The 27494-nt window shown below is 46.2% G+C and overlaps 2 protein-coding genes across 5 annotated transcripts; one reads left to right on the top strand and one right to left on the bottom strand.

The window, feature by feature from the left end:
* The first annotated feature begins 4725 nt into the window (after positions 1 to 4725).
* Kel (Kell metallo-endopeptidase (Kell blood group)) lies at positions 4726 to 24069 on the top strand. 4 transcript variants are annotated; one of them, XM_012949367.2, is made up of 19 exons: positions 4726 to 4914; positions 5218 to 5295; positions 5541 to 5682; positions 5942 to 6118; positions 7644 to 7768; positions 8087 to 8233; positions 11125 to 11187; positions 11267 to 11434; positions 11662 to 11810; positions 12839 to 12968; positions 19662 to 19772; positions 20600 to 20698; positions 20876 to 20953; positions 21350 to 21450; positions 21593 to 21703; positions 21847 to 21914; positions 22125 to 22294; positions 22647 to 22742; positions 23846 to 24069. In XM_012949367.2, the coding sequence occupies exons 1-19, from the start codon at positions 4912 to 4914 to the stop codon at positions 24005 to 24007; spliced, it is 2178 nt and encodes a 725-aa protein (XP_012804821.2). In that variant the 5' UTR covers positions 4726 to 4911; the 3' UTR covers positions 24008 to 24069. The 4 variants fall into 4 exon arrangements, with proteins under 4 accessions (XP_012804821.2, XP_045016638.1, XP_045016639.1 ...); XM_045160703.1 differs by having other exon boundaries at positions 11035 to 11187; XM_045160704.1 differs by having other exon boundaries at positions 4726 to 4941; positions 11035 to 11187.
* Positions 24070 to 24512: 443 nt separating this feature from the next.
* On the bottom strand, positions 24513 to 25591 carry Llcfc1 (LLLL and CFNLAS motif containing 1). Its single transcript, XM_004661150.2, has 2 exons — positions 25450 to 25591; positions 24513 to 24923 (listed from the first exon to the last, which is right to left on the bottom strand). Exons 1-2 carry the CDS (start codon positions 25589 to 25591, stop codon positions 24745 to 24747), a joined length of 321 nt encoding a protein of 106 aa, XP_004661207.1. The 3' UTR covers positions 24513 to 24744.
* Between the last annotated feature and the right edge of the window lie 1903 nt (positions 25592 to 27494).

The raw sequence follows: 27494 nt of genomic DNA, 5'->3' as shown, positions 1-27494 counted from the left end.
CTCTGTACATTTTCAAGTCAAATGGTTTCAAAAATATTCTTAAACAGGTATGGTAGCCTGAACTGCATAAACAAGGCCCTGTCTCAAAATAAAACAAAATAGCAAACCATGTTGTGTAATGCTGAAGTTAAATTTTTTCTACATCTGATAAGATCTCCAGTTCTCAAGTGTCCCCTCCTTTGAAATCACCCTTGGGGGTCTGGCTCTTCTGGTTGCCTTGGTGACGTCCTCAGCACTGTTCACGGCAGCAGAGACCACTCTGGTCCATTCAGAACTGGGTTGATTACCCTTTGGTACACAGCCTAGCTGTTATCGCCATAATCAGATGTTCTTAGAATTGTCACCATGCGCACACCTGGAGGCCACAGAATGCTGATACATGTCCTGCCCTTCATGTTGGCACCCTGAAGCTGATGCTAGGTCAGTGATACAGGCCGCGGGCTTCAGAAAAGGAAACTGAATGCTCACAAGTTCAGAGAACAGGGCTAGGGCCGTGGCTCAGCAGCGCAGTCCTGGCCTAGTGTGCTTTCAGCCCTAGCTTAGATCCCCAGCACTGAGAAAGGAAAGGATTTACAGAGTAACAATTCTCCAAAACATCACATAGCAATATAAGGCAGTGACAGCTTAAAAATGAAGGGCAATTGGGCTGGAGAGATGGCTTAGCGGTTAAGCGCTTGCCTGTGAAGCCTAAGGACCCCGGTTCGAGGCTCAGTTCTCCAGGACCCACGTTCGCCAGATGCACAAGGGGGCGCACATATCTGGAGTTCGTTTGCAGTGGCTGGAAGCCCTGGTGCGCCCATCTCTCTCTCTCTCTCTCTCTTTCTGTCTATCTATCTGCCTCTTTCTCTCTCTATCACTCTCAAATAAATAAATAGAAATGAACAAAAAACTTTTAAAAAAAGATTTTAAAAAAATGAAAGGCAAAACAAAATTTCACTAAAAATAAATTCCTTCAAATAGAAGCTTACTGGCTGAGAGACTCCCCACTGTTAAGACTTTGGTTCAATTCTAAGTTCAAATAATCATTAATTTTAATGCAAATCTTTTTAAAAAATATTTATTTATTATGCAAGAGAGAGAATGGGCACATCAGGGACTCCAGCCACTGCAAGGGAACTCTAGACACCTTGTGCATCTGGCTTTACCTGGGTACTGGGGAATTGAACCTGGCTCCTTTGGCTTTGTTAGAAAGTGCCTTAACAAATAAGCCATCTCTTCAGCCTCATCTTTAATTTTATAACTGTGTACAAGTTAATTGTACTTCCTTGTACCTCAAATTTGTCATCTACAGAGCAGAGAAAACGATGCCTTTTATCTCCTCCACAGAATTGCTGTGAAGACTGAAAGGAAAAGAAAATGTATGAGCAAAATAGTCACACATTCCTGCCCCTTGGGAAGTGCTCTGTGCAAAGTAGACACTCTTGTTCCCACAACTGCTACTATTATTGTGCTATGATTCTGTCACTAAGCAGAAGCTCTTGGAGTGAGATGAGATGGGCCACTGGAAGGCAGTGTCTGCAGAGAGAAAGAAATGTGGTGGCTGCTGCATGAGCCCGGGCCTCTACCTTCTCTCTCCTCCTTGTCCGGCTCTGTGTGCTGGTGGCAGCTAATGCGCACATGGCTGGGCATGGCTGTGGTGGTGGTGACTCACCCAGAGCAGGACATGGGAGATAAGGGGGCCTCACTCCTGAGGCAGCTCCCACAACGGAGGTGACTTGGCTGTCAGGAGCAACGGGTAGGGAGGGGCGGACTTAGCAGGCTCTATTGCTTGATCTTCACAGTTGCCGGATAGAATCCTCCCATAGAGAGTCAGGGCTGAGGGGACTGTCCTGAGGACTCCTGTCACATAGCGAACTCCTGCCTCCACCTGCTCTCACATGCCAGCACCGTGCCATAACCAACTGAGCTACTTGGGTGGCAGCTTACCTGTACCTAATCTGAACTGACTCGACCAGCGTTCCTCTAGTGACATGTCGCTCAGAGCGCTGACTGGTAACAAATGAGCAAGAAAGGCAATACGTGGAGGCATGAGTGTTCATGGGTAGAGAACTAGACTTCCTGGGCGAGGAGGGCACCACTGGTAAGTACCAAAGCACACTAGATATTTCTGAAATCCTAAAGTAACAATTTTCTCTCAAGCGAATCCTACCCTTGACCAAAATCTCACTTCTATTACCCATGTCACTGTTTTCCTCCTCATCAGGGAATATCCGTTGACGCTCACCTGTGAGCCTGCTAGAGCCCTCCATCATCCAGGTTCTAGGATGTTGATTTCTTTTTTTTTTTTTAATTTTTATTAACATTTTCCATGATTATAAAATATATCCCATGGTAATTCCCTCCCTCCCCACCCCCACACTTTCCCATTTGAAATTCCATTCTCCATCATATTACCTCCCCATCTCAATCATTGTAATTACATATATACAATATCAACCTATTAAGTATCCTCCTCCCTTCCTTTCTCCACCCTTTATGTCTCCTTTTCAACTTACTGGCCTCTGCTACTAAGTATTTTCATTCTCACACAGAAGCCCAGTCATCTGTAGCTAGGATCCACATATGAGAGAGAACATGTGGCGCTTGGCTTTCTGGGCCTGGGTTACCTGACTTAGTATAATACTTTCCAGGTCCATCCGTTTTTCTGCAAATTTCATAACTTCATTTTTCTTTACTGCTGAGTAGAACTCCATTGTATAAATGTACCACATCTTCATTATCCACTCATCTGTTGAGGGACATCTAGGCTGGTTCCATTTCCCAGCTATTATAAATTGAGCAGCAATAAACATGGTTGAGCATGTACTTCTAAGGAAATGAGATGAGTCCTTTGGATATATGCCTAGGAGTGCTATAGCTGGGTCATATGGTAGATCAATCTCTAGCTGTTTTAGGAACCTCCACACTGTTTTCCACAATGGCTGGACCGGATTACATTCCCACCAGCAGTGCAGAAGGGTTCCTTTTTTTCCACATCCCCGCCAACATTTATGATCATTTGTTTTCATGATGGTGGCCAATCTGACAGGAGTGAGATGGAATCTCAATGTAGTTTTAATCTGCATTTCCCTGATGACTAGGGACGTAGAACATTTTTTTAGATGCTTATATGCCATTCGTATTTCTTCCTTTGAGAACTCTCTATTTAGCTCCATAGCCCATTTTTTGATTGGCTTGTTTGATTCCTTTTGATTTCTTACTCTATGTCTTCCAGCCACACCTTCATCAAGGATCTTATCGTCCCCAATACCTTGCTTTCTTTTTAATCATGTGTGTGCCACAGGACCACCTCAGGTGTCATTTCCATCTTGTTTGTTTTGGCACAAGGTCTCTTGTTGGCCTGGAGCTCACCAATCAGGCTAAATGGCTTGCCAGTGGGACCTAGGAATCCACTTGTCTCTGCCTCCCCAGGGCAGAGATTATAAGCGTGTGCCACCGCACCCTGCATTTTTCAGTGTAGTCACTCAGTCCCTCATGCTTGCGAGCCAAGGACTTTACCAACAGAGCCATGTCCTCCGTTCCTAGGCTCACCTTCTGCTCAGCTTGTTCTCTCCGATGGTGGTTTCTACACCTGATCTCTCCTACTGTGTGAGCGCAGTCAGCATGCGGCGAAGAAACCTCCAGTCTGGGCTCATCGAAGCTTGGACTTAAATTTTCTCCTGTAAAAGTGATTTTAATATATGTTAAAATCATATACATATATGCATATATAATTTTTATCATAATCACTTTCCTATCTTGTACTATCCAATTCCTTGTTTTCTGTGGCATGAGGTCCTGACTTTTCCTCATGACTTTCTTGGTTCCTCCATGACTTTGCCTTGATGAGCAGCCGTACTTCACAAATAATGGAGCCATCCTTCCACGCTTCCCTCCATCCCCCAGCAAATGCATTCACACTGCTCATACAGTCAGGAAATTTTGCCAGCATGTTGTTAGCATGGCCATCCCAACACATTTCGCTCATGTTGAAGACCCAGGGAAGAGAGGAAACAGCTGCTCCCCGGGAGGCGCTTGCTGGGCTGAGACTGCTGGTGCGGAGGGCGCAGCATGATGTAGGAAGGAGTGTTTGGGCTTGAAATTCTTACCCATCCTTACTAACATTGTCAAGTAGCCTGAGTGAATGTGAAGGAACAATGGTTTTCAGTCAAGGAGATGAAGAGTCGAGCTCCTGGCATGATAGAGTAGAGACTGACGAAATTCCAAAGACGCTCATTCCTTTTCAGCAGGTATGAGACCCTGTGAGGCAGGCATAGGAAAATATTACCTTCATGTTCCAGATGACAAAACTTGCTTACCTGCCTGTGAGTTTAAGTGGCTTGTTTATTGTCACAGAGCTAATAATTAGCAGATTAGGGTCTCCTAGTTGGGTGATCTTTTTAATGCATGACTCTGCTTATAACCAGCAGACCCATGGATTGCAAAGAAAAGCAATTAAGCATGTTTGAGAACAGTGAATGGGCATGGGGTTGTGAGGTCTCCCAGGCAAGGTGACATTTGACCCAGGAATTATAGCATCCAAGAGATTTCAATCAGAGAAGAAAGGAGAAGAGGAAGAATATTCTAGAAAGAAAGGAACTTTATGAACAAAGTCACAGAGCCAGGATAAGAGCTGCAGAACAAGGGCAAGATTGCTTGCTGCGTGCCCAGTCCTCCCTCTTCCCCCCACTGGAGGCTGAGATAAAGGAGGAGGGGAGGCCTGGGTGTCTCCTCGCTGATAAACAACAGGCTCCGCCCGGAGGCCAACCGTGCACATTTGGGGACACAGGGACAGAGTGGCAGAAGTGCCCCTTCTCCAGGGCCGTAAGGACTGGAGTGGGGGCAGGAAGGAAGCTACTTCTGAAATCCTGAGACTCAACACCTAGAGCACAACCCAGAAGGATTCTGGGAGCCAGAGAGAAGCACAGACAGATGGCAAGTGCCAGCCCCTAGGGGCGTGAGGTAGCTGTGTGCAAATGCCCTGCCCCCCCCCCCACTAGAGAGGAGGGAATGTGATATTTTTCCAGGATAGAAAGGGGGAAAGAAAACAAGGGAGGTGATGGGATAAGGAGAAAAGAAAGAGATCAACCCATTTGGAGATTCATTCTGAGGTCCATCTAATGACATTTCTGAGATGAAAATATATGTGCGTGTGTGGGGGGGCACAAAAGGGCTTGATGCAGCCCCCTTTCTGAGCCAACTTCTCTCTCTTCCTCCTTTCTCCTCCACTCGCTTCAGGAGGGTGAGGACAAAAGTGAGGAAGAGATGAGGGAACAGAATCAAGCCAGTGGAACGGGAACTCCTTGGAGCCAGGAGGTAAGTGTCGTCCCTCCAACTTCTGAAGCCTCACAAACTCTGCTGGATACTTTCCCAAGAGAATTACTTTCTCGTTTACCAAAGATGTAAAGAGGGCTGGATTGTAAGGAGAACAAGTATTAGCCTCTGCACCAGGGGACTCTTGCACAGACTTCTTCACTCTCTCCCCCTCCCCCTCCTCGTCCCCTTGTCCCTCTGCAGAACTCCTCTTTCTTATGTTTCTCTCCTGCTGCGCCCTCCCTCAGAGCCCTCCAGAAGAGAGGCTGCCCACTGAGTGGAGCAGACAATGGACAAGGGCCAGAAGAGTGCTGATAGCCATCCTACTGTTTGGCCTCCTTCTTGGTTCTTGCGTGCTTTGGGTGTACATCTTCAGGAACTGTGGTCCTAGTAAGCATGGTCCGGGAACCCTTCCCCCTGGGCAGCCCTCCCTCAGTCACATCAGCTGGCTCCGTGTTCCTGAGGCTACCTCCATCCCATGTACCCACGCCCCCACATTCCTTGAGGATCCATGAGTCCCACAGGAGGCCAACAGTCAGAAATCCCCTTCCTGCCCTTACTCCTCTTTTGCTCCTCACTGGGAAGTTGTTTGCCAGCCCCTTGGGAGGGCCCATTCCCTTCGCTTCTGGTTCTAAGCTCTTCTGCGCAGGGCCTTGTGAAACACCTGCGTGTTTGGATCTCTGGGCCCTGTACCTGACCTCTGGGAACAGCAGTGCTGACCCCTGCACTGACTTCTTCAGCTTTGTCTGTGGAAAGGACAATGGGACCAGTGATATTTTTAAGGCTGTCACAGAGAAAAACAAGAGCCAACTGCAAAGACTATTAGGTGAGGAAATATGCTGACTGATTTGGGGTGGGGGGCGGGTAGGAGAGACGAGGATGACCTCAACTTCCTCAAACCCTGCATGACTGTGGAAAACGGTCACCATCCTCAACAACTTGTCATCACTGTTCTAACACCTCAAGCGCCTCCCACTCTTCTGAGCTCCCCGTTCTTCATCCAGTCCTTTATCCCTGTCCCTTTGCTACTGCTCTAAGACTATTTCTCCATTCTGTTCAAGTTCTGCTTCTCTTCCTCATTATTCCTCCTTGATTTTCAGTTTCCATCCTCTGCATAGTATCTTCCTCCTCCAATAACTCTTCAATATGTCCTGCACCTTAATTCTTCTTTCCCCCATGACTGAGTCTATCGTCTCCAAAGGTTGTCTTCCACTGTCTTCTGGTCAACCTTACCTTCCCACCATTCCCCACCTCCTTTCCCTCACAATGAACCTCTTGCTTCTCCATTGAAACAATGGACTGTGGCAAACAAGTCTAACTGGAACAAGCGAGAAAATAAGACTGTGTGGTTGGTGATGGTGGAAGCGGAGAGGTGGGATGTTGGGGCTAGGAGCGAGGGGGTTTCAATGCGAATGGTATCTAAGGAAAAGAACACAAGTCAGATGATATGATGCAAGTAAAATGGAGATAAGGAACGCCTCAAGATAGAAGCTACAAAAAAAGGTAAAACAATGGCGGAGACAGAGGAAAATCAAGAGGACAAAGTGAGCAGGAAGATGGTGAGTGGAGATGGAAGACGAGCAAAACTGCACATAAAATAGACAAGCATTCCATTCCAAGGAAACCTAGAGAATGCATTGAGAACATGAATTGGAATCTGCCTCCTTTTGAGGTACAAAGAGTGGGGTGTGCTCCCTCTTTTGGTGAAGGAATTCTAAAGGCACAGAATGAGAATAATATCATAATGCTCAGGATAAACCTATCTCCCACAGTGGAAGGTAAGGTATCAGGGGCATTGAGTACTGGTGGGTGGGGATGTAAGAGAGTGAAGACAGCTGGAGGGAGACAGATGCTGCTGGATGTGTGCTTGAGTATTGCACCGTTTGTTTGCTTGTTCCCTAAGACCAAGGAGGTAAGGAGAGTTTGGACTAATGCAACCATCTCTTCATTCTCTTCACTGAACCTCTCCAGATAAATTTCTTCCCTTCAAACCCTCAAATTCCTCTGGTTTCCAGAAATTCTCTAATCTTTTTTTCTTGATCCTCCCTTTCATTTCGACCCAGGAATGTCCTTTGTTCATGTTCCACTGATTGGCATCCACCTTTTGTCTGTTTTCCTTCTTCCCTCTGCAGCTGACTTGCTGTCACCGTCATATATTTTTTTGTCTGCAGTCCCCTTTCCTTGTTCTCATTCTGCCATCAGGTTGACCCATTACAAGTTGGGCAGTCCTCTCATTTTCCCAAACTGGGTCCTTCCTCTCTCTTTCATATCCTATCCGAGTGGGGAACTTTTGCATAAGCTTGTGATCGTATTACCTGTTTTCGCTTAATTGTCTCATGCATCCTTTCTAGAAACCCCCGGGTCCTGGCATCCAGGCTCTGCAGAGGAGAAAGCCTTCCAATTTTATAACTCCTGCATGGACACAGCTGCCATTGAGGCTGCAGGGACAGGTCCACTCAGACAAGTTATTGAGGAGGTAAGAAAAGTTGGGTAACTAACTTTTGTGAATATGTAATTCATAGGACTAATGCATGCTTGGGGGGGGGAGAATGCCATAATTTCCTATAATAACTCTCTTTCCTAGAGATTTACGAGTTGTAGGGCGGAGTTGGGAATAGCAATACCCTACGAGGAACTGAGACTTTGGGTGAGAGTAGAGAAAGAAGAAATGATGCCCTAGAGGGAACAAATGGCTGAGAAATCATGAAGAGGAAGCTATGAGAAGAAGGGCAGATTAAGGCATGCGGGGATCAGCCTCACACATTGCTCTGCTCAACCTTGTTTCTCTTCTCAGCTTGGAGGCTGGCACATCTCTGGCAATGGGACTCCCTTAGACTTTAACCGCACTCTGAGGCTGCTGATGAGTCAATATGGCCACTTCCCATTCTTCAGAGCCCACCTGCTACCTCATCCTGATCGTCCAAGCACACCGGTCATCCAGGTGAGATATGACTGGCAGAACTATAGCTGGGCCTGGGCCTGTTCGAGCTCTAGGCTTCCATCTCTCAGAGAAAGATGTCAGGCAGGCAGATAGACAAATAGACAATGTAAGAAGCATGCTATCCTAAGGGTAATTATGACTGTAAGACTTAAGGACAGTAGGTGAGAGTGGAAGGAAATGCCACAGAGCCCGTTCTGGGAGGGGTGGGGTACTTTCAGCCTTCCTTGTTACTAATCTGGGTTTCTCTTGGATCTTTCCAATAGCTTTCTGACTCAGGATTTCCCTCCTCCTACTTACTCTTCATTTTTGCCCAAAGGACCCTTCTAAACCAAGGGTTAATTAATTCATCAAGACATGTTCCCTAATCCTTAGCAAAACACTGCAAGTTTTGTGATCAGATCCCTACCCTCTACTCCAGCCTTGTCTCCTGCTACATTCCTTTTCCTCCTCAAACACCAAGCTCTGCTGACTCACCTGTAGCTCTAAGAGTCTTCCTCCTTCCTTTGCATGTGGTGCTGTCTTGCAGGCAGCAAATCCCCACAATCAGGCTATAAGACTCTTGCATGATTTTAAGTGGTAGTCTTAAGAATCTCTTCCAGAAAGTCTTCACTGACACCCTATCCATGAGTTAGGTTGAAGTCTTTTGTCTGTCATCCTGTTAGCCATGCTTCCAGTGTTTAACACTCCAGAAAGACTGTGGCATCCTCTGAATAGCTAGAGGTCTTCTCAGGTAGATAAGTGGCCCTCATCAGGTGCTTGTTAAAAAAAATATACATATATAGATAGTGGAGCCATTGGTTTGGTAAGTAATATAGTGTTATGTATTTGGTACTGATGGTCAAAAAAATACCACAACTTCATAGACGATGAACATTCAAGAAGACATGATAAACACTAGAAGGTATTCCAAAATTCAGTTCTAAAGTATGTGCTCAGGAGTTTAAACTGGTGTGGCTTTGGAGGATTAGGAAGGTGTGGAATGGTAAAGGAAAGTCTAGAAAGGAGGGCAAGGGTTGAGTACTGAGGCATGGTTGCTTTATCTGGGTGTAGGTGGAGCTAAAACTCATTAAAAGGACAACAGGGAAATTCTGAGCTAAGTGATGTACTTGGAATGCTGTGACACCTCCAAAATATCCAGTGAAAAACTGATCTTGGGATAGGGTGGGGTGTACTAGAACAAAAAATAAGACTGAAAATATGGGTTTGGGCCTGATTGCTGCTGGCCTAGGATGTTAAGAAGAGTTAACAACTACTAACATGTGAGAAAAAAGAAGTCCTAACGTCAACATCTTTCCCATATGATGATGGCTGTGTGTAGAGCTTACACAGAGTGAGCAGCTTTGGGGATCAGCCTAGGTGATAAAAAAAAAAAACCTTCATTATCCTTTTGGGGCCCAAGAATAGTGATAGCAATGGCAGTAAGGAAGAACCAAGCCTGAGGATATAGATGGCTTTATCCTGGTGGAAATGACTTTATCCTGGAGTTGATGGTCCAAGAAGCTGTCTAAAGACTTGGTGACAGATGAAGGAAACACAAAATAACTCAATATGTTTTATCTGTGCAGATGGGGGATTGGTTATTATCTGCTCCCATAGAGATGGGGGTCTTGGAGGAAGATTAGATAGAGAAAATAGGCTCTATGAGGAGCTGAAGCCAGAGGAGAGGCACAGAAGTGTAAGAGTCATGGTGGTGGGCCACAGAGGAAAAGGAAGGAACTTCAGAAAGAAGGAATCATCAAGTCCAGAGAATAAATGGAAGACATCATTTAAAGCTTGGAGATTGCCAGGCATGCTGGCACATGCCTTTAATCCCAGCACTGGGAGGCAGAGGTAGGAGGATCACTGTGAGTTCGAGGCCATCCTGACACTACATAGTGAATTCCAGGTCAGCCTGGGCTAGAGTGAAACCCTACCTCGAAAAACCAAATGGAAATAAAAAAAAGAAAAGAAAAAGAAAAAAACTACAACCTAGTAGTTGAAGTTCAAGAGGACAATAAAGTTGAAACAATGAATAGAGAGACACCTTTTTCTCTTCTTTAAACTTTGGACAAAAAATGTGTTAAAAGAGTCATGTGAAGGATTTTTCTTAATAGAAATGCATAGGTCAGAGTGGGAATGGTCTCCTGAAATCAGAAGGAAGGGAAAGTGCAGAAGCAAAGATGTTTCAAAATCAAGGCTATACCAGAGGATGAGATGCGTGAGGTGCTTGTCTGGGGTACAAAATCTGAAACTCTTCACCTCCATCAACTCAGTATCAAGACAAGTGTCATTTTAATGAGAAAGCTTTAAAAATGTGAATGAATGAAAAAAAATCTATATTCAACAAAATATACATTTTTTTTATTTTGGAAAAATTTAAAATACTACCTTTTTTCAAAATGCAGCAAAATTGCTGTGTACCTTTAAAAATACTTATAGTTTTAAAGCTGAATAAAATGCATTGTGAAATTTACCAGAAAAAAAGCCCTGATAAGCAGAATTTTGCTATTTTAGTAATGGTGGATTTAGGGCATTTAAATTTTAAAAGTATGTATTGAGATGCACTTAACTGAGTTTTGAACACCTGTTAACTAGTGAACCTGAAATGGGTGTTTCACAGTGCTAACCCTAGGTGCCCTGGCACAAGGAATGGCCTCCTGTAACACACTGATTATTGTGTTTCTCTGTTGCTGAGCAACTCCACATTCATGTAATAGCCATCGTCTCTTGGTATTTCCGTGCTTGGACATCCCCCCCACAATTCCTTCCTGTCTTTGTATCCTTTCCCCTGTCGTTCTTCTCATTCCTCCCACCTCTCTAAGCCATCTTCTATGGTACCTCCCCTACCTTCCCAGGCCTTCCCTCTCCATCCCCCATGCTCCCCACTTCTCTCCAGTCTCTCTTGTGTCCAGATATACCAGCCGGAGTTTGACATTCTCCTCAAGCAAGAGCAGGAACAGAAGATCTATGCCCAGGTAAGACAGCATGCAGACAAAGCCCTTCTTCTGAAGCCAGGGCCCCATGGTCCCTGCCAACAAGGTTGCCCTCCCCCAGATCCTTCGGGAGTATCTGACTTACCTAAATCGCCTGGGAACCTTGCTGGGAGGTGACCCAGAGAAGGTACAACAGCATGCCTCCTGGTCGATCTTCTTTACCTCACGGCTGTTCCGGTTCCTGAGACAAGACAAGCTCTTCCATGAGATGACTATCGACCAACTGCAGGTGCCTGGAGCTGAGAGAGTAGGGACTGTGCGCATGTCCGCCTCTCCCAAGTTCTCCTTTCCCACTTACCTTCTTTCCTCTGGGCACCCTAAATGCCTTTCCATCCCCAAATTTCTCTAACTCCAGTCCTTCCCCCAATACTCTGACTCCCCATTTCCTTATCTTTCCTTCCCCTTCCTTCTGTCCTTTGCTCCTTCTCTTTCTCAGCTTTGTATCCCTCCTCTAAGGAAATGGCCCCTGCTATCGACTGGCTGTCCTGCTTACAAGCTATATTCACACCGATGTCCTTGAGTCCCTCGCAGCCCCTCGTGGTCCATGACCTGGACTACCTGAGAAACATGTCTCAACTGGTAGAAGAAGAGCTGCAGTCGAACAGGTTTGCCCCGGTGGGGTTGGGCAGGTAGTGGGGATGAAAGGAGAGTCTGAGGACCCGGAGAACACCTTGCATTTGATGCACGTGGGGGCAGAGAGCCGGGGTGGGGGGTAAATGACCCAAGAAGAAACACGATATAAGGCTTGCGAGCGTGGGGCAGAATGACAAATGAAATGAAGCAAGGAGTGATCAGACAGGAAAGGGGCTCTGCCAGGAGCAGAGCATCAACATTTTGGAATGTCCATGTTCTATAGGAAAGTCTAAAGGGCCCAGCCTCTAGGAAAAGCTGAGGGAACTTATGTCTTTTCCGCAGCCAAGGGACGAGGTACATGGGCAGAGGAAGAGGCTCATGAGTTGAGGAGAGGGCACTGGGGAGTCTGAGGATGCTGTCTGGGAAGGAAGCTCTGGAGGGATCATTTTCCAGCTCCTTATAGGGGGAAAAAAAAAAAAGAATTTCTAAGGCTGTTTCTTTTGTGATCAGAAAGGCAGATTGTGGGGGAGGTGACAGTGTGCTCTCTTGTCGGGCTGCTTTACCTGATGCCTGGCTGGTCATCGTGTAAAGGCAGTGACCTCCTTCCAGGGAATTAGACCCAAGCCTTTCTTCCTAGTAGCTCAGTGGCAACATCTGGAAATCCTTTACTGAGCAGGCAATGGAACACTCATGTGCAATCCTGAAGTCTTATACAAGGGTACCTGGGAAGAGAGCTGCTAGTAGAGCCAAGGGAAGCCACAAAGCCCAGCTTCTGTTTAAAGGAATGTATTGTCAGGCTAGCCGAGAGCTTGATTTGTTTGCGGAAACAGACAATTGGATCCTTCCCTCTCTGTGACTTGAGATGGCAGCCTGTTTATTCAGATCCTTCTGTCATACCAAGGAATACTCTTCTGGCCTTTTTCACTTGTCATAGAGTTACTCTTTGTACATACAGGGGAGAGGGGCCTGCTCCCAGTAATGCCAAGGTGATCTTCACAAGGGGGCTTCATCTGGATATGCCTAGAGCCTCATCTTCATTGGGGTCTTTGTGTCTCCACAGAGACATGATGCAGAGCTACATGATCTTGGGGCTAGTGGAGACCCTTTCTCCAGCCCTGGACAGTCAATTCCGGGAGGCACGCACAGAACTGAGCCAGAAACTAAGCGAGCTGACAGAGCGACCTCCCATGGTGAGGAAGGGAGATGATGTGTTTTCCAGATTGGCGGAAATGCTGATGCCTATCTGTCTCTGTCTGTCTGTCTGTCTGTCTGTCTGTCTGTCTATCTATCTATCTATCTATCTTTTTATGTATCTATTATCTATCTATTGAGAGAGAGAGAGAGAGAGAGAGAGAGGAGAAGCAGTCTCCTTCAGATGGAAAGACAGAGTAGAACTTGAGCACGCAGCTACCACACAAGTCTGGGCTACTCTGTGGCATTTTGCTGGGCAGTAGGGTTTAAATTTAAAAGTGACATCATCAAGGACAACTCTCACTCTTAAACCATTCCTGTGCTTGATAATTTGAAGACCTGGACCTTAAAGCTAATGATTCACTGGGATGAAGGATTTGTCATGTAGTCCTCCTTTCTATCTTTTTTCTTTCTTTTTTTTAAGGTAGGGTCTCACTCTATCCCAGACTGACGCAGAATTCATTCTGTAGTCCCAGCCTTCCTTGAACTCACAGCGATCTTCTTACTGTTGCCTATCAAGCGCTGGTTTTAAGGGCCTGGACCACCATGGCCAGCATCCTTCTGTCTTAATGATTCCATGTTTGATGTTCACATTTGCATCAGAGTTCATCCCTGATCCAGTGGGATCTGCTTGGCTATAGATGGTCTTAGTGAGGCATTTGCTAACATAGCTGAGAGTGGAGCATATACTGCACCAGCCAGAGTCCACTGTGTTGCCTGAGAAGTACAGCTACTCCTTTGGTGAGATCTTTGAAATCCTAGGTCAGGTACATTCAACAGTAAGTGGAGGGGCCTGGGCTGTATCTCAGTAGATTCCTGCCTAGCATGCACAAAGCCCTGAGCTTGATCCCACTCATAGCATAAACTGAGGTGGTAATTGAGTACTGCAGGTCCAGAGATAAGAGGGTCAGGATTTTAAGAGTGTGTTCAAGGCTAGCCTGACTACATGCACTTCTGTCTTGAGGAAAACAAATTGCAATCAGAGATATCCAGTACACTGGGTATATCAGAAACTCAGTGAAAGCTTCAGTTTATAGTTGTGAAAAATCACTTATTTTTCTTATTAACTTATGTATCATTTCTCTACTTTGAAGAAGTCTCAAAATTTTGTTAAATTCAGAATAGGAAATGTATTCATGGAGACTGAATGTAGTTATTGCTTATTGAAAGTTTATAATGTCCTAGACATTTTTCTGAACCCATTAGCTGGCTGAATTCTCAAATTCTGTGTGCAAAAATACATATGCATATATATACATACATACACACATATGTATATATATATTTATGTATATTTATATATATTTATTTATATGCATACATATGTATATTTATATATATTATACACACACACACGTACATACAGGGGAGAGGTGTGTGTGTGTGTGTTTTAAATACTCCTGGTGTCTGGTGTGCCCATTCTCTCTCTCTGCCTCTTCCTTTCTCTGTCTCTCAAAGTTAAAAAAAAAAAAACTTAAAAAAATAAAAAAATAAAAAGTAATGGATGTAAGAAATTTAATGCCAGTAATGTAGCTCATATATTGTCAGAGGAAGACTTGGACTCTGGAAGTTGGCCTTCAGGGTCTGTATGCTTCCTCACCATGTTCCATACAGACCACTCACCCAGAAGCCCTTCGCACAGCAGGGGGCAGGTGGACAAGGAGCTCCTGTCCAGCCTATCTCTTAATCAGATGAAGCCGAGCAGAACCCCGACTCTTCTTTGGGGGCTTGTTACCAACTTCCCGGTAACAAATAGCTTCCTGTAACTCCCAGCACCAGAGTCTGATGTCATGTCTTGGAAGGTGTAAGCATGTCAACACGATATGACTCATGCCTCAAGAATGTGGAAGGTTTATAAACCCTGAAATCGCCATCCTTTCCATTAGGGAACGTAATTGTCCTGGGGATTCAAAGCTACATCTAGCTCTGCTCACAAATAGCGATATGGCCTTGCAGATGGTACTTCATCTTTCAGGAGCAAGAGTACCAAATATGGCCCGTAATAACAACAGTAGATGACATATATTGAGTACTTACTACTTCCAGACTGTACGTATACCCCTTGATAAAGGTTATTTTGTTTAATCCCCCTCAAAATGTTGAAGTTTTTAATCCCCATTTTAAAGGTGCAAAAGTAGGCTCAAAGAAGGACAACTAACTCCCCCAAGATCACAGTGCTCATAAATGAAGAAACCGATTCTAAAATAGAACTGTTTTCCCCATGAGACTGGGTTTTGAGCAACTCACTGGGTGGGATTGAGAAATATACGGGTGCCACAAAGACTGGGTTAGCCAGCTCTTCTATAAAGGGCCACATAGTGAAATACTTTTGGCTCGACTCTGTCCTGGGAGTAAAGTAGGCACAGTTGTAACCCCAGAGAACTCTGGTTTTAGAGAATAGTTACCCTTGGAGTTCCCAAGACAAGGTGAGACCTGAGAGGGTTTGAATATCTGAGCATTCTTTGCAACAGGTAGTACTGAAGCAATGTCTAGAGTCACTTCTGGCAAAGACAGAGGTCTTATCTCGCTGGAACAATGCATGGAGCAGGGTGAGAGGGTCCTGCTGGTGGCTCTATCTGGGAAGAAATGATGGGGTTTGCATACAAAGCTGTGGCCAGTGCTAATCCTGAACCATGTCCTGGGTGCTTGAGAACTAGCAAGTAAGCCAGGCAGCTGGAATGGACTGGACAGGAGGACAATGGCGGCGTGGAAATCAAAGAGGGGCAGACAGGACCACACAGCCTGGTATGTCTCTACAAGGACTGCTGCTTGTCTTTGCATGACTTAGGTCATTAATAAGAAGTTATCTGATTTACGTTTTAAAAGAAGATGTTTTTAAGGCAAATGGTGCTGCTTCCTGATTCATGGTGTATCAAGGACAATACAGTTGATATCAGCACAAAGGTTTTGGTTTCGATTTGAGGAAAAGATTTGGTTCTGCGCAATGGTCATTAATTATAGACTTCTGATTAAGTTCCTCAATGTGATAGTGTTCTTATTCTAAAACACTGCTAGGCTTCATATTGGATCATCTTTTGTGGGTTAATTTTGAATATACTGTCAATTAAAAAATAGCTGTTAAAGCCATGCATGTCTTTTATGAAACTTATGAAGCTGATTTGGGGTAGTAACGATAGTATTCCACATTTGTATCTGTTAAATCAGAGCTGTTCATCTTCAACCCCTGACCTCCACTTATTAAGGCAATTTAAAGCTTTGTCCAACAATTTATTTTGTAACTTTTTTTTCCAACCTTCCCTCATTTGCAGTTTTATTCAGTGTTTCTTTATTCAGACCATTAAGATCCCAAAGGGTGAAGGGCATCAGGTTAGATTAGGATAACTTACCTATGCATTCATCAATTCACTTCTGGGCCTTTTCTGTTTAGAGATTTCTGAGATAGGGTCACAGTATGCAGCCAGGTTGATATAGAATTTGTGATCCTGCCTCAGTTTCCTAACTGCTGAGATTATAGGTATTTGCTACCACTTGTGGCTATATGAGCTACAAAATAAGTATTTAATATGAAAAACATGTGTCTGGGCACTCGGGATACGGCAGTGAGCAAAAGAGATGAGTAACCCTATCTGTGGTCACTTCTATTATACTGGAGGTTGAAAGAACATAAGCAAAATAAAATATATTGAGTGGTGTCAGGGAGGAAAAGCAGAACATGTAGTAAAGAAAGGGAGTGGGAGATAGGGAGGGGTGATGATTTGTAGTAGGGAGGTCAGGAGAGGTCATTCATTGTTATGATGCTTGGTTATGGTTCAACCAGACCGGGAGTCCATTCACACAATCATTCATCTCAGATTTCTCCATCTAATTTACTAGACTTAATTTGTATTTTTACCAGATGCCTTACTGATATTGAGATAATGTCAGCTGGGTGGCAATAGAATTTACAGAGCAATGCTAATTGAATGCCAGTGGAATTATATAATATACAGGGTACTTTCAAGGAATTATTTCATCTGGTCCTCAGGTCTGTGAGGAATATAGAACAGACATTATTACCATTTTTATAGCTGGTCTAACTGAAGCACAGAGGTTGAAGTTAATAACTCACAGTGGTAAATGTTGGACACTCTGTTCAAGGGGAGTATTGTGATGGCCATTGTGAATGAATTCTCTCTCTCTATATATATTATATGGCCTCAGTCTAGCCTAGGATCACCCGGAACTCACTCTATAGTCCCAGACTGGCCTTGAACTCACAGTGATCCACCTACCTCTGTCTCCAGAGTGTTGAGATTAAGGACATGTGCCACCATGCCCAGCTATAAATACGTTTTGGTGGCTTTTGGTATGGTTTAAGAAGTTGGAATGATTGACTGTTGTAGGTGGCATACTCACATTCAGATCGCCAGCCTGTGGATATGAGTTCAGGCATGCATGTGTGTGGAGCTCATGTGGGTCAGTCTTGCAAGTGACAAGGTCCGGCTGCACAAAAGTCACGCAGCTCATTTTGGCTGGGTGCACTCTCTCTGGTCTGCGGTCACTCCTTCATGCCCCGCACTTCCAACGTGTGACTTCAGGGCTCCTATTTGCGCTTGAAGCTCCTTGTCCTTTTCATACCCCAGGTTAATGAGCCTTTTAACCAGAGAAAAATTTTATTACCTTGATGTTATTGGTTTTTAGTGATCTCACCCTGACCTTTAATAGTTATACATTATTTTCCATGTCTTTACAAACATTCCTTAATGATACATTCTATAATTTTATTTAGAAATCTTTCAAGATTCCCCAATGACCTCTAATTTCTAACTTACACTTTATCAAAACATTAGCCAATGCTTTACTTATTTCCAGATGCTTTACTTCCTCTCTCCAGACTCTTGGAATCTTTGATTTCTTCTATTTCATCATCATTATATTGTTAATTATTATTATTTATGGCTTGTAAGTGATATATGCATATTTCTTTTTTCAGTACTCTTAAATGAACACACTGAACCTGATTATCATGCATTTGAAAGTTCTCTTCTACTCTTTATATTTTAGAGACGTTCTCCCCTCTCTAATTCCTCCCGCTGAACTCCATCAGTGTAGTAGCCTCCATCACCCCATGCTTGGAAAGACAGCTACAGTGGTAGTCTGAGTGGTACCTACAGTCTTGAGTTGCTTTGTTCCACAGCAACACATGCTCAATAAACAGGTGATAGGAAGGAGGGTCAGGAGACATGGCAAGAACCAGGAGGTGTAAAAAGGGCAGAGCGATCGATGTAACCATGCTCCAGTGGCTTCCTGCCGACACTGTTTACTGCTGTTCAGGCGTAGCAATAGTGAGATGAAGGGTGTTCAAACTAAACCTATCTGGAGCAGGCTGGACACAGAATGCGGCCAGCAGATCTTCCACTTGACCCAGTCATTGCCATCAGACCTGACCTGTATTCTCCTTCAATTCCTGGTGCGTTTCTTAAGCTGCAAGAGCTCCAACGAGTGGGTCACAGAGTCTGAGGCTTCCCTTCTCAAAAGAGACATCAGTAGACTTCATGGGTGCAAGAATAGAACAAACCGATGTGGATAGTCAGGTCTGGAGCAAACTCCAAACTTATAAAGTCCCCAACAGACAGCCTCAAGGAGCTTCTTCTACATTCATTTCCATAACACCCACCCACCCCCATTTTATTTCTTCTAGAAGGACACACTGAGACCTTTCTTGACTCTTAGAATCAGCTGAGCTCAAGCTCAGTGCATTAGTGATGGCCATGCAACCTTCCTGAGGAGTAGACCTTTTGGAAGTCGATGAGTTGCAGGAATAAAGCCTTATGGCTCCATCTTGTCTAACTCATATTAGCATGTTAGCTTAGCTCCCTTATGTCAGTTACTGAATCATTCTTCCCTGGCTACTTCAAAGTGTTTCTCTGTCCACCTATGGCATATCTGGGCTTATCCCTCATCCAGCTCTTATGCTACTCAAACCTACTGCTGAAACCGCTCTCTCTCTCTCTCTCTCTCTCTCTCTCTCTGTGTGTGTGTGTGTGTGTGTGTGTGTGTGCATGTGCACATGTGTATGTGTACACAGATATACACACTATGTATATGACGTGTGGAACACCGTTGATATTAAAGCCCTCTTTCTCCTTATCCTACTTATCTTCCCAGAGTTGGCTGAAACTTTCCCAAGTCTCTGAATTAAAAACACCTTTGTTTGGGTCCTCTTCTTGTGGCAAATAATACAGCATCTAAAGTCCACCCACGTTTGCTGATCTGTAAGATCCTGTAAAACGATACGCACACTTGTAGAGTGGGCGTGGGTTATGGTAGAGGAATAGTACTAGTCTCCAGGTTATATTTTGGGTAAGGAAGCCTGAACACGGGAGAGTCAGAGACACCACTGGGATTCCAGGGCCATGTGCACAGGATGTTGGGACCCAACTGAACAACATACCTGCTATGGTAGGAGGTTTGGCTCCTCCTTTTCTCGGGAGCCATTTACTCTGCAGAAGGATGTAGTGTAGGCATCTTGCTTTCAAACCAATAGGCAACAAATACAAGTGATTGGTGAATCCAACCCACCACTAGCCCTGAAGAAGAATGTGAGCCCCTTTCTGCTAAACAGTGGGTATCACAAGAAGGATGAGAAAAGAAAAGAAAACAACAACAAAAAACCCAACAATACAACAAAGATAGCATTGTCTGGGACAGAGCCCTTGATGGACCCCATTCACTCCTGCCTGTCTCTGCAGCCAGCCCACCCAAGATGGATGCAATGCGTGGACGTGACAGGAACCTACTTCGAGCCTACTCTGGCAGCTTTGTTTGTTCGTGAGGCCTTTGGACCAAGCACCCAAAGTGCTGTATGTGAGAGCTTTCCCCTGCCCACAAAACTTCTCCCTGCCCACCCTACCCACTTTGCCCTGATTGTATAGACTGTGCCCTTTCTCTGTGGCATACATGGCTGGCAATCAGATAGAAAACAGCCCAGCAAGAGGGGAAGCCAGAGGCCTGCTCCATCCCTTAGGCAAGTTCAGTTACAGGACACAAAGTATCCACAACATGCACTAATTTGGACACGTCACCAGATTTTCCTGGTCATGTGTTTCTTCAACCATAAAATGAGAAAAATCAAACTCCATGACCTTTAACGCTCCTCCCTGTTCAAGCGTTTCAAACAACACATGATACATCATGAGCATAGGGTGATGTCATCTCGGGGAGTGAAAATAAATAACTACTGAAGGAGTAGAGGATTAGGGAGTGGGGACTCTTGGAGTGGAAACACTTTGAAAGGGAGGGGGCTGCATCATGGGCCCGAGACCAGACTTAGGAATAGCAACCTCCTGCTTTTCCTCTGCTTTCTGAGCATTTGCCTGACTCCAAGAGCAAGCACCTCTCACATCTCCCAGTAACAAGCATCCCTGTACCCCCCTCAGGACAGCCAGCTCTCACTTCCCTCTGCGATGGTGCTGCAAAGACATACGTTTGTATCCTGAGGATTTGTGGTGCTGTGGGAAATAGTCCTTCCCACTGCCCATTAGGACTTCTCCCACTCCCTTTCCTGACAGCTCTTCAAGCCTCTGCAGCTCTCAGGGCCAAGACCCCTTTCTTGGATGAGGGGCTATGGCAGGACCAGGGTGCAGGCTGATCTAAGTTGTTTCCCTGTCCCCACTCTCACCCTCCACAGGCCATGGAATTATTCTCTGAAGTCAAGGATGCCTTCATCACAAGCCTCAAGAAGCTTTCCCGGATAAGTGAGGAGACCCGGAAAGAAGCCCTGAACAAGGCAAGGCTAAGGGTGAAGGACAATGTGGGGACACTTAAGGGGTGGAGTAGAACAAGAGATAGGGACAGAGCGGAGGGCAAAAGGCACAGGGCACACGCTTAAGTGACAGTGTTGGAGGCTCTAAGAGACTTCAATGGAATCCCAGGTTCTTAAAAACTTTTGTGTCTCTCTCCCTAGCTCACCCAGCTGCAGGTGGAGATGGGAGCCCCTCAACAGGCCCTGAAGCCAGAACTGGACAAACAGGAATATAGTGATGTGAGAGTCCTTTTCTTTCTCAGCTTCCCTTGGCCTCTCCTCACCTCCTTGACCCAGTTGAGTCTTTGTAGAGTGATCCATCTTCCACAGATGACTTCCTAGTGTTGGCTAGGTCTTATAGGCATAAAATGGAATTTGTTTGGGCTATGATGTGTATATGCACACATACATATCCATGCACATATGCATTTTGTGTGTCTGTGTGTTTATCTTTATGCTGATGCTGTGAAGCTTGTCTACACCAATGTGAGGTGATGCCATGATGTGCTCTCTCCTAATTTATGGGTGCTTTGCTGCCAGTGTCTACCTATTTAAACTTACATGTGCCCTTCAACTTTACATTCCTATCCTATATTTGCCTCTGTGCAGGTAAGTCACCTCTTATCTCCTTTCCAGATACAACTAGGTCCCAGTTTCCTGCAGTCTGTCCTGAGCAGTGTCCGATCCCTCCGGGGTAGAAAAGTTCGGAGCTTCTTGCAACCTTTCCCCTACCATAGGTATGTGACCAGATACCCCATCCAGAGATAGGCTAGAAACAGGATCATAGCTTCAGGAGCCGTGAACGTGTTTGGGAGGGACTGCAAGTGCCTTGAGGTGTGGTCAATGATGGAAATGTATCCACATGTACTCTCCACACAGATGGCAGGTGTCTGCCTGGGATGTCAATGCTTATTATTCAATACCTGACTATTTGGTCGTCTTTCCAGCTGGCCTCTTCCAACCTCCACTCTTCCACCGTGGCTACCCTAGGTATGGACCATTCTCTGAAGGTGGGCAGGAGGTGCTCCCAAGAGGGACTGACAGGTCTTATGATGGGTGAGCCTCGTGGTTGGAGAATTGGGGTCAAAAAGATTGAAGGAGGCTGGAAGTAAAAGAAGCCCTTGTCTCCTTAGAGCTGTGAATTTTGGCGCTGCTGGCAGCATCATGGCCCAGTGGCTGTTGCACATCTTCTACCACTTCTGTGGGTAACAGGGTCCACTGGGAGGTAGGGCCATGGGCAACATGAGGGAAGGCCTCCAGGGAAGTCTGTGGGGCAGAGGAAGGCTCTTCAAGGGAACCTGGAGGGACACCACGGAAAACTCATTGTTTGGGGGAGCCAGGTCAGTCTGTGTGTATCTCCCACGTTCTGCCCTCACTCACCAGTTCATTCTGTTGCTCCGTTTTTCTGCAGTACTCTCCAGTGGCTGTCTGTCCTGTGACACCCAGGCCTTACGGGAGGCACTGCTGTGTCTGGAGAGCCATTATGCTGCCTTGACGCTGCCTAGCACAGCCGCCTTCAATGGCTCCCTGACACCCCTGGACATTGCTGCTGATGTAGGGGGCCTGGCCATTGCATTCCAGGTGTGCCAGTCTATATTTACAGACTGGAAACCCTGTCTTCCAGTTTTCCTTCCATGGTTTCTCATGTAAACGTAGTTGCGTAGTTTTCTTCCCGTCACATTCCAACTGAACACATGCCTAGATGGGGACCCTCCCCTCCTCCTACCCTGTAGATACCCCATCTTCTAGGACATCTATAGGTCTCTGGTAAGTACCCTCCCTTTCTTTCTTTTTGGCTCAGACCAGTGCACCTCTATAAAAGTGGGTAAGGACCAGGAACTTGTTTGGGGGACTATGTAGTTGTCATCAGACTTCCAAAGGCCCCGGGGGTCTGAAACGTTAAAGCAACTCTCTTTCCCATTGTCATATCCAGGCATATAGCACATGGCTAGCAAAGCACAGTGGTGAGACCACCCTGCCCAGCCAGGACCTCACTCCCTATCAGCTCTTCTTCCGAAGCTTTGCCCAGGTAGGCAGCAGCCATCTCCCCCCATAGCTTGCTGTGTGTCAGCTCAGGACTCTATTACTGATGCTTAATGCAGCTTTCTTTCATGACGTTCCTTCCTCCTAACCCAGGTCCCTGCCATGGATGTCCTCGCTGTCACCCCTTCCCACTTGTCCCCTTGACATCTTCCTTCAAATTACTGCAAGTTTTTTAACCAAATTCAGCAACTGGCTTCCCTCATCCCATCCCCACACAAAGGAAGAAAAACCTCTACTTCCAAGTCCCCTCATGAGTTGAACCCAAACTTTTTTCTCTTTTTTTCATGTTTCAAAAATACAGAAGACTTGACAATGATCCAACAATAGGCTAACTCTTCCTCCTCAGAGATTCCAAGCCCAGTATTGGTCCCAACTTGACAATACCCTTTTAAGCACCCCTGTGGTCTGTAAGCTTGTATTAGCATTGTTCTCATCTCAGTGATTGAGTCCATGACCCGATGGAAAGAGTGTTTCTTCTAGTCTATACTTTGAGGAGAAACAGCCCATCGTGCTGGGGGGGCGGGGGGGGCATGGTACAGAAAATGGCTGCTCACATTGCAGCCGAAGTCAGAAAGCAGTTTGGCCCAAGTCCCTGAGCTTGTATTTTCTTTTCATTCAAGTTACAATGCCAGTGCATAGGTACCATCCATAGTTAGAGTGGATCTTCCCATCCTACTTAACCTCACATAAGAAAAAAAAAAAAAAAAAAAATCCTCACAGACATGCCCAAAACTTTGTCTCCTAGGTGATTTTAGATCCCATGAAACCGACAACCAATATTAGCTGTCACCATTCCCAATTGCTCAGCACACAAGGACTCCCTCACAGAACTTTTTCACTAGGCTTCTCTGTAGTCCCTTATCAATGGTGTTATTACAAAGCCCAGCACCCCCCCCCCCCCGGCAATCCTCGTTCCAGATTAAATGACCTACTAATGGCAAATGTTCCATGTGGCCCTTGACTGTTCTATTCCCATTCCTCTGATGGCTCCCTCGGATGATCCCTCGTCCTCACGTCTGACCCGGGGCCAATGAACCTGTGCAAACTCAATGTGCTCTTTATGGATCCTCAGCCTTTCTTTCTCCTCAGACGATGTGTAGAGACCCCAGCTCACAAGACCCTCAGGACAATCACAGCCCTCCAAGCCTCCGAGTCCATGGACCCCTCAGCAACATCCCAGAGTTTTCCAGACACTTCCATTGTCCACATGGTACGCTCTTGAACCCCTCCAGCCGCTGCCAGCTGTGGTGACTTGGCACCCAAAAAGATGGCAGCATGGATGTATGGACACCTCTGACCCCATCCAAGAGATCAGGGCAATACCCTCCTCTTCCCTCCTCTTGTTCCAAAATAATAATAATAATAATAGTAATAATAATAATAATAGCTGGTACTTTGGTTTGTGTCATCTCTTAATGACTATGTCCTGCTACATTCTATTCCTAGAAGTCAGAAAAGATAAGAGGAAAAAGGCCCAAAAAGGGCAAGGAGGGATCCATGGACAGTGGAAAAGGAAAGAACCAGCAACTGGTGAGCTGGTGTGTCTGAAGGTCAGCCAGGGGGGTCAAAGGTCAGGCAATTAAACAGACCAGTTAGAAAACTAAGAGGTTAAGTTGAAGAAAGCTGCTGCCAATTGCTTTCAGGATTTTATTCATTTTACTGTCAGCCTCCTCCCTTCAATCTGCTGTTTTGGACAAGTTTAAGAGAGAGCAGGTAGGAGGTGGGATGGGCGGCTTTGGCCCTGAGACATGGACCCCTGGGTTGCGGTGGTGGTGAGGGCACGATCAGGTGATGTCAACGGAGGTGGATGTCTTGCTGCTGCACCCTGGGGCCAGGTGCCGCTAAGAGGCAGGGAGTGGGGTGCACATTTTGAGGGGACATGACCTGGAGTGGGTCCAGAAGAGGAGGTCAGTAAGCAATCACGAAACGGAGGTAAGCGTGCAAGCCCTCGTGCAGGAGCCAGAGCACCACCTCCGCCTCAGTGTTCCTCACAAAAAAACCATGAAGCTGGCCAGGTGGAAGCAGAAGGCTAGATCAAAGAGATGGTCTCGAACAGCTGCTGCCCGGGAGATGATGTCCTCCTCCTGCTGGGCCATGTCTATTACCTGCCACTGTTCGCCCATCGATGAGGCCACAAAGTGCTCCTCGTACTGCTGTTGGCCCTGATCTGGAAGAAAGAGAAGAGCCAAGATGGACAGCCCAATCCTGACCTGTCTCTCCTGTGGCCCTGGCTTGGACTAGCATGGGGAGGCGGTCAAGGGTGGAGAGACAAGTGGGGAACAATAGGCAGCTACCTAGATGGGCTTGAGTGGAGAGGCGATATAGGCACAGGCCCATTGCAAGCATGCACTCAGCCCCCACTTCTAAGGCTGGCTCTTTCCTCCAATGTGCTGCACCATGTGGGGAGGGAAGGACACCTTCAAACATGAAGATTAATAAGCACTCTCTTCCTCAACAAGCACATTCATTTTCCCCCAGTAGAAGCTGCGTGGAATTCCAGCCAGCCCATGCTGCGGCCTTTAATACCAGACCTCTTTACAAGATGCTATCATTTCACACTGTGCTAGTAAGTAGCTCCAGTTTTATCTCTCTAGTTCGAACCCATTCCAGATCGACTCTGACCTTAATCAGCTCCTGGGGCCTGACCCCGAACTAATCCAGCCCTCCCCTCCAGATTTGCCTTCTCCACCTACCTGCTAGGGGTAGTTCCTCTTTCTGGCTCCTGTCTTGGAAGCCTGGGCTGCCCTTGGGAGATTTCACCCCCGACACTCGCAGCAGCAGGAGGATGGCTGTCAGGAATGCTGCCCTGCAGATCTGGGAGCCCAGAGAAGTCATGGCCCTCCTCCCGTCCACGGCCCTGGCCCCACTCTCGTCCACACCCGCCACCTCCACCGAGGCCTGTCTCAGCCCGTACCCATCCCCAGCGTCTCTGCTTCCCCTTCGCTTCCATAGGACCTCTGACTTCATATGTTCTGTGATATCATCGCCATGGGTCTGACCCTCATTCTAGAACACGCGGCCATTCTATTGACAGGCAGGGCAGTAGATGGCAGGGGCTCCTAAGATGGATGTCACGGGCCATCCAGCAGATGGCAACAACAACAAAAAATAAAGACTTAAGAACTTGCAAAGCACCTTCACATCATTACATCATTGGATCCACCTAACATGACATTTATATGCCCATCATATAGATAAGGAGACCGAGGGTCACAGGAGAAACAAGTCCCTCACTCAAGACCACAATTACAAACAGGCCAAGCAGAACTCTCCATTAGTGCTTTTGAATATAAATATGACATCTGCCTCACAAGTACATGAAGCTGTTTTCTGTGGAAAGTGATTGGCATAGATGAGGCCCAGACCAGATGTTGCAAGAAGAATCCTTAACACTTGGGCATGTTCCTGTTGCTGTACATGAAACAAGTCTGTTGAAGATTAAGAATAAGGTGGTGTATAGGGAAGAGAGGAAAGACAAAGGCTGGGCGTGGTGGCGCACGCCTTTAATCCCAGCACTCGGGAGGCAGAGGTAGGAGAATCGCCATGAGTTCAAGGCCACCCTGAGAATACATAGTGAATTCTAGGAAAGCATGAGCTAGAGTGAAACCCTACCTTGAAGAACCAAAAAAAAAAAAAAAAAAGAGGAGAGAGAGAGAAAGAGAGAGGGAGAGAGGGAGAGAGGGCACCATGCCAGGCTTATTGGCACAGGTCTGTAGTTCCAGCAACTTGAGAGGGTAGAGAAAAGCAAGAGGATCACAAGTTCAAGGCCTGACAATGTTACAAAGTGAGTTCAAGGCCAGCATGGACTTAACAAGACACTATCCTAAAACAACATATTTATTATTTTATTTTATTTTATTTATTTATTAGTGCCAGAGAGAGAGAGGGAGAGAGAGAGTGGAAGTGAGAATGGACACACCAGGGCCTCCAGCCACTGCATACTCCAAATGTATGCACCCCCTTGTGCCTCTGGCTAACATGGGTCCTGGGAATCGAACCTGGGTCCTTTGGCTTTGCAAGCAAGCTCCTTAACTGCTAAGCGATCCCTCCAGCCCCTCTCCCTCCCAAACAACATATTTTAAAGTGTTGGGAAGGAAGTTCAGTGGCCGAATGTGTACCTAGCATGAAAATTTGATTTCAAACCCCAGTACTGTGAAAGAGAGGAGAGAGAGAGGAAGAGAAAGAGAGAGACAGAGAGGCAGAGAGCTGGGAGTTGTCTCCAAGTGGAGGCGATCCTTTTCTCATCTCTTCCATGTTTGTTCTCATCCCTTGCCTTGCCCTCTTGAACCTCCAGGCTGAAACACCTTCTTCTCCTGTTTTGCACCTTCTCATACTCTCAGACACAAAAGAAGCTGGTAAAGGTGCCCATTCAAGCTTCTTGCTTGGCGGGAGAGTCTGCCTGGGAAAGGCAGTAAGGCAGGAAATCAAGGGCCCCACATGATGGAATGGTGGCAAACCTGCCACTGCACCCTCAGTACCCGTTCTGCCCACGAAGCAGGCTTCCTGGCATTGAGGGCGGGAGGGTTGTGGCTGAGGAGAAGGATACAGCTCTTTCCTGGACTACTGTCCCCGGATCAGGAGGGGCTGGCTGGGCACTGGGTGAGGAGAGGCTCACACCACCCTTGCTGCCCATGCACACCTTGTGGAAAGAAAAGCAAATGCAGATACATGTCTGCAGGTATGTGCACAAACACAGGCCTTTCTGCAAGAAGGAACTGTAAAAATGGGAAGGCACCAT

Source organism: Jaculus jaculus, chromosome 10, assembly GCF_020740685.1.
Source record: "Jaculus jaculus isolate mJacJac1 chromosome 10, mJacJac1.mat.Y.cur, whole genome shotgun sequence".
Lineage (NCBI taxonomy): Eukaryota > Metazoa > Chordata > Mammalia > Rodentia > Dipodidae > Jaculus > Jaculus jaculus.
The sequence above is the reverse complement of the archived record's forward strand: the minus strand, read 5'-3'. Positions and strand labels throughout refer to the sequence as shown.

Bases quoted from the DNA above. Each gene is read 5' to 3' on its own strand.
- Kel (XM_045160703.1), top strand. The intron at 7,769-8,086 runs GTAAGAAAAGTT...TTCTCTTCTCAG, and splicing joins TCAGACAAGTTATTGAGGAG to CTTGGAGGCTGGCACATCTC. The intron at 22,295-22,646 runs GTGTGCCAGTCT...TGTCATATCCAG, and splicing joins GCCTGGCCATTGCATTCCAG to GCATATAGCACATGGCTAGC.
- Llcfc1 (XM_004661150.2), bottom strand. From the start codon at position 25,591: ATGACTTCTCTGGGCTCCCAGATCTGCAGGGCAGCATTCCTGACAGCC. The intron at 24,924-25,449 runs GTAGGTGGAGAA...TCTTTCTTCCAG, and splicing joins AGAGGAACTACCCCTAGCAG to ATCAGGGCCAACAGCAGTAC.